At 43.4% G+C, this 12,874-nt stretch overlaps 1 protein-coding gene across 1 annotated transcript in view; it reads left to right on the forward strand.

Annotated features, from left to right (window-relative positions):
* LOC105558062 overlaps positions 1-12,874 on the forward strand; it is a 35,453-nt gene that overhangs the window by 11,042 nt on the left and 11,537 nt on the right. The window contains exons 2-3 of the mRNA XM_012005561.1: positions 2,443-2,679; positions 10,384-10,602. Of these exons, the coding sequence (XP_011860951.1) occupies positions 2,443-2,679; positions 10,384-10,602 (456 nt within the window). The remainder of the gene's footprint in view (positions 1-2,442; positions 2,680-10,383; positions 10,603-12,874) is intronic.

The following is a 12,874-nucleotide window of genomic DNA, read 5'->3' on the forward strand; positions in this document are numbered from 1 at the left end:
TCTTGAATTCTGTCAGAATTGGAGAAAAATCCGCAAATATACCTGGCAAGAATCCCTCGTAAGAGGAATAAAATCCCGCGTGTTTTATACCATTCACGATCGAAGACAAGCTCGTTTATTCGCAAACGCGTGGTTGCGGATAGCGTACTTGCGGGCGTTGAAGTCTCCGTCGTCACGCCGGGGACGGATCCGCCGGCAGAAGAGTAAAGAACGGCGACGGCCGTTGCGCAACGACGACGAGTGAAATTTGTCGGGTCGTTGAAGTTTACTTCCCTCGGACATCGCATTTCGGATTGGCACATACCTACACACACCGCGCCGGCCGCCGGGCGCCGGGGAGTGCAGCGCGCGTCTGCATAGCCGATGACTTCCTAGACGATTGCGCGACTGCCGCAGGATGCGACCGCCGCTCGCTTGCGTTATCGCTTCCGTTACGTCGTCTCGCCGGCGTTTTACGTCGCTCGCATCCTCCACTTTTTTTTCCCTCTTTGCGAAAACCGGCAGACAGCGGCCCGATATGTTGCACTTTGTTCGGGTCGGGGCGCGCCGGCAATCGGTGTGCATGCACGTAAATGACAGGATGGCGGTAATGCCGGGTTGCCACCGCGGCCGAGTATGTAGCATTTCTGCGTTTATTTCTGTCTGCCCGGTGAAACGTGACGGGATGGGAGGGCGTAATCAAGAACGGCCGCGGGCGATTCTGCATCTCCCGGCGCAAAGTTTAAGTATGGCATCGCTTTCATCGTAGTTGTTATCCAGTCGGAATCCAGATCGGCGGAAAGTGCGAGGGACTCGCGGCATTGTGAAACTCTTGAAACTCGGGGCCGATCTCGGTTACTGACGATAAACCGCTTCGAGATATCAGCAGTTTCCGAGCTGTGTAAGAATAAAGAATGATTCCGCGCGAATTACATTTCAGAAACAGCATTGTGTTTGATCTTCATTGAGATGTTTTGAGTTAAGCAAACGCTCGCGAATTAGCACCTTTTCAACAAACACGGTCTTACTACATTGCGGCGTTATAGTACTATAAACTCACCCCACTTTGCTTTTGCAATCGGCGGCGGATGTGTATTTAGACCGAACCTATGTTTTTCATCGGTCGCAGGAAAAGGCGAAATAATGTAAAACACTTAAGGCTAGTTTCCTGTGCCCGGGTTCATTGCGCAAGGGACGATATGGGTTACATAAATAAGACCCTTTCGTTTCGCGCGAGAATAACGCGAAACGTTGCTGCGTCGGCGCTCGGTGATTTGAGCATTTTGCTCAGGAAGGTGACGAGACTCCGACGCCCATTGAAATCATCGGCTTGAAAACGGCAGCGGCAATCCGATGAGGCAACGTCCCGCCTTGCATCGTGCGCCGTTGATGGGCTCGGTGCGTGATGATGTGGGGTTGCGTGTCTTCGATACGGCGAGGAGATTGAAAAGCGTGTTCGCTCGCGATGGCCGGCCAGAAAACGCGTTGCATTACTCGTGCAATTAGTCATGAGAGATTGAATCGCGTAGATAGCCGAGAGTGTACATCCTTTGTGCGAGGAGCTAACAGCTCTCGCGAGAATTCGCGCGCGGGCATTTGTGGCAATTTCGTGCCGTGAAATGGACCTGCGCGATTAGACGCGACCGTCGGAGAAAAACGTTTCCGTGCACGGTTGTTGTTGCGAAAGGAAGAACCGGGCAATTTTACGGGAAAGATCGAAACGGCATCCCCTCGCGTCTTTTGCATTCGCAGAAAACACCCGGCAAAATCGGCTACCTGACTCATGTAACTTCCGTAGACGTGATTGCGAATCGATAACACGCGATGGCGACTGGCGTTAGAAAGGAAAACAGGAACGACCGCATTAATTAGCACGTCGTTCTGGGTAACTATCGTCGCCATACGAGGGCAAAAGTGAAACCTTCCGGTACACAGAAACTAGGTCTCTTCACGTGAATTTCCAGTCTGCGAAATGTACGCATCAATATACTGAAGAATAAATATTGTAGCATAAAATCGATCAATTAATATTATGGTATGTGATCAGATTTGCTTAAGATATGTATAACATTTACATGGGATTTAAATATTTATAAAGTAAAAAATTGCATATAACTAATTGTATGCTTCTAATTATGTGTAAGGCACCTTTTTCACGTGCGTGCAGCAGGAGAGAAAAGTTTCTCCTTGAATCCATTATATTTTAATTTCTGAAAGAAAATTATATCTTGCAATTTATAGTTTAAATACAGAGATGAGATGCAAGTAGGCTCTATGTTACAGTTCTTTACTATTATCTCTTTTTTCGTCATTTTTAATGCCACTGTGATTCGCCTGAGATCTGTGCCGCGTTATTTTTACGAAACCTACATCGGCAGAAATAAATCTATTTGTCTGCGCCGTTATTCACGGAATACTTGATGATTATCGCATTAAAATAACAAGAAACTCATCGCGTTGCAGGGTCCAATGGCGCCGGATGCGGTTATCCGGGTGCACCGGCACATAGCAGCGTGCGTTTCACCGGCGGAGATATCGATGACGTTATAGACGAGGAGGATGCCCTCCTTAAGGATACGACGTTTCCTGAGGGCACCGTAGCCACGTATTCCTGCGAACGAGGATTCGAGCTTCTGGGACCATCGAGGAGGGAATGCCAAGCCGGAGGCACGTGGGTGCCGGAAGGCGTGCCCTTCTGTGGTATCTATTTTTTTTGTAATTACTTGTGTCTTATTCAAACGTTGACATCCGCAAAAAATAACTTGTATAGAATGATTCTCGTTTAGGTATGATTTCGTAAATTACGAAATGCAATTACAACTTTTTATGATAATATGACTTATATAATATAATACGATGACGTAATAACGCGACTAAAGAGATTCCTCACCAGTAACTATCACTAGTAGGTCCTACATAAAATGTCTCGGGCGTCTTTCTCTTTTCTTCTTCTCTAGATTCCAATTTCGAGTTGACCTTTTTGGTAAATGTTCAAACCTTATTAAAGCAGTTGTGTTAGTATTGATTTTAAAAAGAATTAATTAACAGTATTAAAAAGTTGTTAAAGTAAAAGAAATTGAATTTAGAAAATAAATAGGAAAGAAATTGGATTTCTCCAAATAGACATTCATTTTTAATCATTTATAAGTAGTCCGAAAACTGTATCAGTTTCTCGATGTTTTCGTGATGGAGAAATCGAGTTCAAGCCGGACAGAGAGTCCGTAAGGAAAGTATGACTGAATAAGTCTGGGACATTTCGCATAGGACATCTTGATACGGTATAGCCCGCCTTTCTATAATTACATTCGACGTTAACGGCCGATGACACCCGGTTGTATTTGCGTCCGCGCTGTTTCGGGGAGGCAAGTGACCCGGTTCCACGTGTCCTTGACCGAGCAGGTCCGACGGCGACGACGACGACTGGCACAAGAAGTGCCATGGCGCAACGGGCCGGTGGGGGCAGTGCACCGTTAACTCTGAACCTGTTGCTGCCTATAAGAACGCCCGCGGCCTTCCCAACCTTGCGCGCATTCCTCCGACACAGACCTGTCAGACTCTTCGCTGTCCTTGGACCGGGTCGAACGAATTTACCCCGTTCTTCGTACAGCCCCGGAAGCACCTCCGCGTCTTTCTCCCGACGTTTTCGTTACGCCGCGCCGCTCCATCACCACCATATCTGTTACTTGTCCCGACCGTAAACTTGTGCTTGTTTTATTTTGAACGAATAAGTTGAAGGAAAAACTCGGTTTATTCTAAGCAGGATGGAATGCCAATTTTCTTTTAATGACGTCTATGAAACCCGTTGTGCCCGAGACGGCTATCACGCTCATTAGCAAGTCGTTTACTTCATCAAGCACTTCACGTGCTTTCGTATACACGTGCGTATATGTTAATACCTTCTCACTCGCGAGAGATATCCGACCGGTGTAATGGACGCTTCGTATATTCCATGTATATGCCACAGGCAGTTACTTATCGCGCGGAATGCGTTTTCTATCCTTGCGTTCGATATCTTAGGAATGAGGTGACCGATTCTCCTTCCACTGTTTCGCGACTGAATGCAAAGAACGCAGAGCAAACCAAATGCTTATCCCATCGAATTGAGATTTAACAGATCGTAAAATAATATCCATCAAAAAAGAAAGCTATTACTACGAATATTTTTATATTTCCGCTATAAAAGTAGATGATACATTCTGAGTCTAGAGTTCATTTAAATTTTATCGATGATTTCTTCATTTCATAGAAGAAAATAGAATTAATACAGTAAGAACATGTTTCCTGAAAGCAATGGACCATACATGTACACACATATTTGTCCAAGTATAATTACTTACAATTGAAAACATCTTAAAGTCTCATGTCACGAAGATATTTGAAAAGAAGTGGATGATATGAATTGTAAAATAGTTGCTGAATAGCTAAAAAGTAAAAAATGGTTTGTAAAATAAACCGAGATTGTCGTATTTACTGTGATATAAATTATTATATGGAATGTCATCTGGTGCTCTGTTGTCCAACGCGTTAATTCAACGTCAACTTTAATTTAACTGTCCTTTCACTTCCGAAAGAACTAGAGCTAGAATCGGAGAGAAAAAGTAAAGTAAACCGCGAACTGACCTATTTTTTGTTTCGTTAGACAGTCGTGCAATTAACTGACGACTGAATGAAGTGCGCTCACTTCCGGAAATGCACAAAGTCGTTCTGCCTTTTACAATTCTTGCACGTGTTCTCGCGCGAAATGTATCGAAGTGAAAGAGCACGGGCTCGGAGAGAATCGCCCCTGATGAGATCTCACGGCCACGCTCCGCGAATTCAACGACAGGCCGAACTGGTCCAGGATCGCGAGAAGCGGCGCCGTGTTGTGGGCGGAAGTGGGTCGCGTGGATTACGAGTACACGATGTCGACACGCCCCGATGATTGCAAGGACTGTCTCTTCGTGGCGTGAACCAAGCAGAACGCAAAGAGAGAAAGAATAACAAGAAAAGTACCTTTGACAGATGCCGCCGAATCTCCCCTAATAACGAGCATTAAATGCGGCACCAATTATGATAAATAATTAAGAGTGAATCACCTATTCTCTTATTTATTTTACGAGTATCTCACGTGCAGTTTTCACGAGTGAAGAGATTAAATAGATGTTATCAAAACATTGACACTGCACTGACACTTTCTTCTGTCAGCAATGATTTCTTATGCTGCACGGAATATCGATATAGCTGATTCCGTATCATGCTGCAGTAATGAAACACTTATATCAAAGGACGTTCTACTTTATAAACGAGGAAACGTAAAAAGAGTATGTGCCGGTACGATAATTAATACAAATTAATTCCTGATAATTAATCGTTAACGATAATCAATGTTTTAACCGACCATGAGATAGTCGTATAAGTTTCTCTCTCTCTTTCTCCCTCTCTTTCTCAATTATACACGTAAGTGCGTATATCACGTTAAAGATGAATCATGTCTAGTAAAGGATTATCAGATATAGGCGGCCTGATAAAACAGCTGATTGAGATTAACTGCAGCGACGACGGTGACGGTGCAAATGTAGTTTTTATAAATACGCGACATCTCAGACATATCTAAACGACATATCTTACTGGAACAGGATTATAGGTCACGATTCTCGACCGATTAGAGGGAAAAAAAGGGACAGGTGTGAATGGAACTCTTAATCAGAAAGGCGGAACGTTACTTCTGAAATTATTTTCGAATTTCACGGTCTGCATATAAAAATCGTTAACGGCTTAACCTGAATGTTTCCAACCCTATTCCTGAGCGATAATATTGCCAATTATCCTCGGAAAATTTTAACACTTAAAAATGCCCATGACACCGATCTTTCTCTATTACACATTTCTCTCTTTGTTTAGCTGCATGCTTAAGTGTATCAAAATTGTATCTGTCTTATTTTCTGGCTAAACATATTTAGAAAAATAGCAAAATTAATTAAATGACGTCGTCTTCTAACCGGTTACCTTTCTTGCGTCTGGAAATGAGCGACTTTCTTGATAATTAACATGCTATGATATAACATGTGTTACAAATGGACAGTTAAAAATTTGAAGATAAATATAAAGATATCACGTAATATATTTTGTGTATATTTGTTTCATATGAATTTTTCTTTTGGATACAAGGCAACTTAATAACAGAATATTGTACTGATAAAGTTTATTTACAGCAATTTTCATACAAATAGTTTTGACGTTAACCCATAAATCTGCAATCGTTAGAATGTCGAAGAATTTCCGTTAGACATTCACGTTAAATGATAGTGCAGGTTCGGCAGTTCAGTAGAGCAGAATCTGACACATTCCTGCGGTAATCCTCATACCTATTTCTCGAGGCAGGAGGAAATACCGTGCAGATTGATGACGTTGTAATGGCATTTCTTGCGCGGGGCAATAACCGTCGTACATTCGCAGACGTTTCTTCGTCATTATTTCGACGATCGCGAGGCAAGTGCGCGCGCAAGCAGTGTTTGCACAAAATTGTTCGACTGCCCACCCAAGACGGTCGCAACAATTTCTCGTGATCCGCCGACCGCGAGAGCAGGTTGCCACTTGCGCAACTGTGCGTGAACTTGACTCTTCGAACGCGTACCTCTCGTTCGCCTTCCACTATAAGTACGCGCCGTTTCCATGAAGAAATTCATTTGCGATTGCGGACTTCCGGGCTTGACATTATGAGGGGGAGATATGCGGAAGGCTTGGAGTATCAGGCTTTTAAAAGTCTTAAATTTCAGGCCTGGGCACAAAATTTGCCAGGTGGTACACAGATGCGCATAAGGTCTGTAGTATATTCAAAATAATATTAATGTCATTCCATACGTAGCATTCTTTTGTAACATTTTTTGAGAATTTGAAAAGTTCATTGTTCGATTTCGATAACATGGGGCAGCGTATAATTTTTACATGAAATAGTTTGTTTTACGTGCCTTTCGAGTCTTGAGTTTTTTAAGCGCTTCATCTGTCACACATTTCTGTTCCAAAAATGTTCGGAAAAAGTGAATTACTCTGCAACTTTATAAGATAATATCTTCATAAAGAGTTATATAGAGTTTAACGCGCGTTATATTTGAAAATGTTTCAAGCTAAAGAGGTACAGTAAAAAAAAAGGAGAACTGTGTTCATGTTCACCGTCCGGCAAATGGCATAGTAAAACTTTAAGACAGACATAAAATTGGCGTTTGCCTATAAAATGTTTCCTGTTTTTCGATCTTAAGAATACATAAAGACTTGGCATTTTGCGAAAGTAAGATCGCACTTTCTTCTTCAGTACTCAATAAAGAACTTCCTGATCGCGTCACGAATAGTCCCAACTGGAATACCGCTTGTTATTATCGCTCGTTGTAATAAGAGCAGTTCGATGAACTTGGCAGTTTTCCGGGGGCAAGCGCTGTATTTTCTCTTCGCGTCATCGGTATTCTCGTCATGACAGAAATATGGCGCACGAGGATACCTGACCGATTAGTATGTGTTACATTACCTTGCCTTGATGATCAAACTAGAAATTGTATATGGCCTCGCAAAAATAATAGACGTATAATAGTCGTACAAGGATAAGCAATAGACATTGATTTTATGGGCATGGTAATTCTCAAAATAATTTTCTACATTTTACAATGTTATTTATAAAAAAAAATTAAATAGCGTCACTTTGCAACTATCAGTTATCTAAACTTTACTGCTTTATTCCTTCCAACAAAATATTTTTGAAATTAAATAACTTTTTAATATTACTAGTCTGTTAAATGATATCTCGCTCTGTATTATTTTTACCTCTTCGTGGTTTGGTTTTAATTAATTTCTTTAATATTTTACAAAGCTATCGATTAAAGCGTTGCTTTGTAAATATTTCAATGACGTAATTTCTTGTCATGAACATTATACATACTTTACGTGGAGTAAAGTTTATGAATAGTCATAGTATAAGAATCTTAAAAGCGATTTAATCTTATTGTTAGAATAAAAAATGTAGATAATTGCAATTATTAAATCGGAAGGCCAATCGGAATGCTTACCGTATTTCTCGTTACGAGATACCGACGGAAACGATATGGCAAGGCAAAAACCTCTCACGTTGCGTGTATAAGAAATAACTGTAAATTATGAGGTAGGTATGGCGTGCATACGTATATACGTCTTGTGGGAACGTGCGCGGCATACGTCGGCTTTCATGGGGGCGCTAGCCAATATGTAGGTTTAGGTCGAGAATGCATCGATTATCGTTTTATGTGGCGGACGGATGCCTAACCAATAGAATCTCGATTGCTTCGTTAGCATCACTACGTGGAACAGACACGGCTGATACGAGCGCACGCATCTCGATAAAGACTTTTATTTCGCATAACTACCGTATGATACACGTCTTTTAATTGGAAATTCTGCATCAAAAGCGCAAGTCAGTGTTTGAAACAATTACTTGCTTTGCGCCGCGAAAATAATGAAGCTAAACAGCATATAATCGCAATTTATCTCTTTCGGTTTATTTACAATTTCTCTGCACTTTTACGCGGCTAGAAAATTAATTTTATCGGCTCTTAATGCTGGCTCCAACATTAACGCTAAAAATTCCTGGTCCGGAATCGATTGCGTAACTTGACGCTTTCCAACGGCTCTCGAGTTTTCTTCCGTGCAGAATGCAGAATACAATTAAGTCCGAAGATTAGCCTTAGCGAATAAACCTGACCGCTCTTTCCCAACGCTTTTATCAAGAGCATCTTGCAGATGCGCTTGATGCATACGGGCGGATTTTCAGGCAGTCCTTTGTGTTTTGCGTATCAGACTTCTGCGTGCGATACGCTCGCCGTCTTGTCTGTGCATCTCCCGATTGTTTCCGCGCAAGTTTCCACGAGATACTTTGGGGCCGTGGTAACAGATTGCGTACGAGAAACGCGCGTGTCTCAAAACGGCGCTACGAAATGTTTACACCGCGGAGTTTACGGATCATAAGGACCGTTGCGTGAGAAATTCATTAGCATTAAATCGTATATTAATGTGTACTCTCGACACATGCAATTGAAATCTTTTATTATGTGTGCTGGCCGGGCGGCCGTTCCGTAGGGGCGCCTGAGGCCGCCATATTATATAAAATCAGATTAGATTGTTATTTGTCTATATCTTATTGTGCGGAATACTTGTAATTCTTTTCCCGAGAGCGCTATGTATTAAATTTGCACATCGAATGACGGTTACGGATGTAAACGGAGGAGGCCGTAAAACATTGGCACAATTCCATCGTAAAGTAGCATAACTTAATCGCAAGTGACTATCAAGTAAAGAACGACAGTTAATTTATACTCGTTCGCAAGTATAAATGAGCTGAATGTTATTACACTATGTAATACTCTTGCAAAATGTAATACTATTACGGATAACCGCCTAATTGGTCTCGGTGACTATCGAGTAAAGAACGACACCGGATTAGCTCATTTGTACACGTTCGCGAGTATAAATGAGCTAAATGTCATTATACTATGTAATACTCTTGCGAAACGCAGGAGCATTACGGAGACCCGCCTGATTAGTCCGGCACAATAAAGGGTACTGATTTCATCGCTAAGCAGATTCCGATTAGACGCGATTAAGGCCGAGGCGACGCGTATCGCGCGGGCCGATGGCACGCACCGCCGTCATCGCATCGGCGCCAATAAAATTCTCACGTTACGGTACAGTAAAACTACCGCAAGGCCACCAACGTGTTTGCGAATGTACGGCACTTGCTGCACAAAACTTGGCGATGGCCATGGATGACCGTGGTCTCCATCTGTGCGTGCCGTTCGGCTATTCACCCGTGCGGCCGCGGCGTCGGCGGCGATGGTGGCCGACCTTCTTTTTATCGGACAGATATGGCAATGAGTTACGGCGATTTTCTCACAGGGAATTATCGCCGCGTCACCGTGGTATGCACTCGGCACAAAAAAGAAGAGAAGTAAGAAGGAACGAGCTGGTTGTGCATGTGAATCCGACGCGATCATCTCTCGCGTTCGTCTTTGCCTTATAATCACGTAGCCGCCCGCTTAATTTATGGATCACCTTTAGAACGGCGTTGTAATCTCTGACTACAGCGCGATGTAATCTCAAGCCTGTCTTCCATCACAATGTGCCCGGAGACTTTAATCGAGCGCCTCGTACCTATTAGGAAGGTGATAAGTAGTTGGTGGAGAATTGATTGGAGAGAAGAGAGAGGGTCGGTTTTTGCCGTACAATTAGAGACACAAAGGGTGCGAGATGCTACTTGCAGCTTAGCTTGGTTGCATTTCGTCACGTCGTGTCGTAGCACCAAAAGGTTTAATTGTCTTCCAGCGCCCACAGAAATTGGTCGTCCATTTCAATCACCGATCCATTTCAACCATTGAGCATCACAATCAATTGCACAATTCTCCTTCGCAGTTCTGAACGTGGCGGCCGGCAAGGCGCCGATGCAGTCCAGCACCCCGGATGGCAGCGGCGCAATTCCGCATCGCGCGGTCGACGGAAGCACCAGCCAGAGATTCACGCCGCAGACCTGCACCCTGACGAAACCCGAGCACAAACCGTGGTGGTACGTGAACCTGTTGGAACCGTACATGGTGCAGCTGGTGCGACTGGACTTCGGCAAGCAGTGCTGCGGTAAGTAATACCGTATATTTCTTCGCGCTCCGCCGCACGCGAGAATTTACCGTTTCGCTTAATAAATGAACTTCTGCGGATCACAAACGATATTTCTTATCGTTCAGCATTCAATGAGCTCGCACAGCGTGTCGCGCATTCCATAAAGGTATCAATCGCGCGAATCAAAAGTACCTTTGGACGATTGTGTTCAGAGAAGGAAATAAAAATATTAGGTAGAAATTGGGATCTGCGAGACGCCGATTGATTGCTGGCGATATTTTATCGGGGATTATTTATTGCGCGCTTTGAAGTCGAAACTTCAGCCATTAACTACGATCGAACTACGATCGCACGAAGAACTCGGATACAAAGAACCGCGAAGAACTTGAGATGCTCTGAATATTCTCTGAATATGATAACAAGTTGAATGCTAAGTATAACGATAGATGTGTTAACACTCGGATATATTGCGTGGTAGTGGTCAAAGCGATGATTAAGAGAGCGAACCGCGGAAAATTGGTATTTGCACTGCGGTCTTCGAGCACCGACGATTCGCTCTGTTTCAAATTATTGCTCCGGACGAACGGTCGACCGTTTCTTTCCAGCAGGGCGATTCGCGGCGTTAAAAGGTCTGTCGTAGAGTCTGAAGTAAGAGAAAAAAAAGTAGCAAACGCGATCGTAAGAAAGATCGCGATGGCGACCGTAATTGGACCTTTGCCGTTCGTGCGACGGTTTACGAGCGCGTCAAATCGCACCGTCCGTTTTCTTTGCGGTGTCAATCTCTCGCGGGTATTGAATCCGGCGCTCGTTATGAGGTTGCGTCGCTCAACGGAATAAATTGGTAAAAAGCGACGGTGAAGATCGCACTGCGCGCGTTGCAATTTGCCGCGGAACGCTCCATTCTGCAACGAGCGTTGACTGAGCTGATAAGCGCGGGCGATAAGGTCTCTCTGTATGAATTCTGATGCGCGGCTCACGCTGTCGAGATAGAATTCCCGCGATACCGTAAATATCCCGTCCGTCATCCGGCACTTTCGTTTCTATGGCGCGTTTTCTCGACTTTCTATCAATAAATAGGCATTACTGAGATAATTACCGGGAACGATGCCCGCCAGCGAGATGAATTTGCGATCGCGAAACAAATTCAACGTTGAACACTGTCCGTTTACGTTCGGATCACAGTATTTTGGGTTAAATTATGTCAAACAATTTGTTCCCATTGCAGACATCTCTATCCGAAAAGCATATTAATTATACAAATAATGCTGATGGCAGTCGCCTCTCTCCCTTTTCTCTTTGTATTTTCTAAAATGGACTTTTTGTTTAAGAAGATGTGTAATTAGTTCTTTAACACATTATGCTGGACTGTCACGTATCCTAATGTCGAAGAAATCTCCGGGCTCAAACGTAAATTTTCTGAAATTATTCTACTTTGTTTGAATAAAAAATATTTCTTTTCTCATAGCTTATTCTACTTTCTACTGTTATACGCGTTATTTTACTTTCTACTGCTGTACGTTTTGCATATAATCTAGAGATAATACGCGAACAAAAGCAGATTGTGATTTTACAATCGACGCTGCAGCTGCTCTGATGCAGCTCGGATGTAGCTATTCTCCGGCCGCGATGAATCTCGACGCGATTCCTCCTGGAAGAGATCGACGCTTCAGCGAGCATTCGTCGATCTGAAATCGCGATTGCGAACAATCGGTCGCTTGAAGGGGGGGGGGGGGGGAGAAGCAGTCAATGAGGCTTTCGACGTAAAACAAATGGATCGAGAGTTTCGCGCTCACGGAGCCGCAGAAAGTCCATCTTATATTGTACAAACGATCCGTAAAATCTTACCGTAAAACTCGCACTTCCTTCCCTTTCCACCGACCCGATCGGAGGCCCTGCTTGCATACGAGATGATTTAGAAACTCTTTCACGATGAAAGTGAGAGTCTTACCACTTTCAATTGTTAGAAAACTACTGCAATACCGTCTGCCGCGGTACGCCGCATGAATTTTTCAGCGGCGCTCGAGAAACACGAGCTCGATCATCAGTCAACTCGAAGTTATCGCGTATATTTAATACCGGAACTAAATACATCGCTTTGTCATTTTTCTTTTCTAAGGGGACCCAACATTATATATACAGGGTGAGTCTTTCCATATCCGACAAAACTTTTGAGAAGGTAGAACGGATCGAGATGAACGGAAAAGTCCTGTACCATTTTGCAATTTTCGTAATAGTTAACGAGTAATTAATTATTAAAAATCGTTGTCTTAGGCCGGCCTACCGCCCAATT

This window comes from Vollenhovia emeryi, unplaced genomic scaffold (genome assembly GCF_000949405.1).
Source record: "Vollenhovia emeryi isolate VEMERY1.0 unplaced genomic scaffold, V.emery_V1.0 DF939386.1, whole genome shotgun sequence".
Lineage (NCBI taxonomy): Eukaryota > Metazoa > Arthropoda > Insecta > Hymenoptera > Formicidae > Vollenhovia > Vollenhovia emeryi.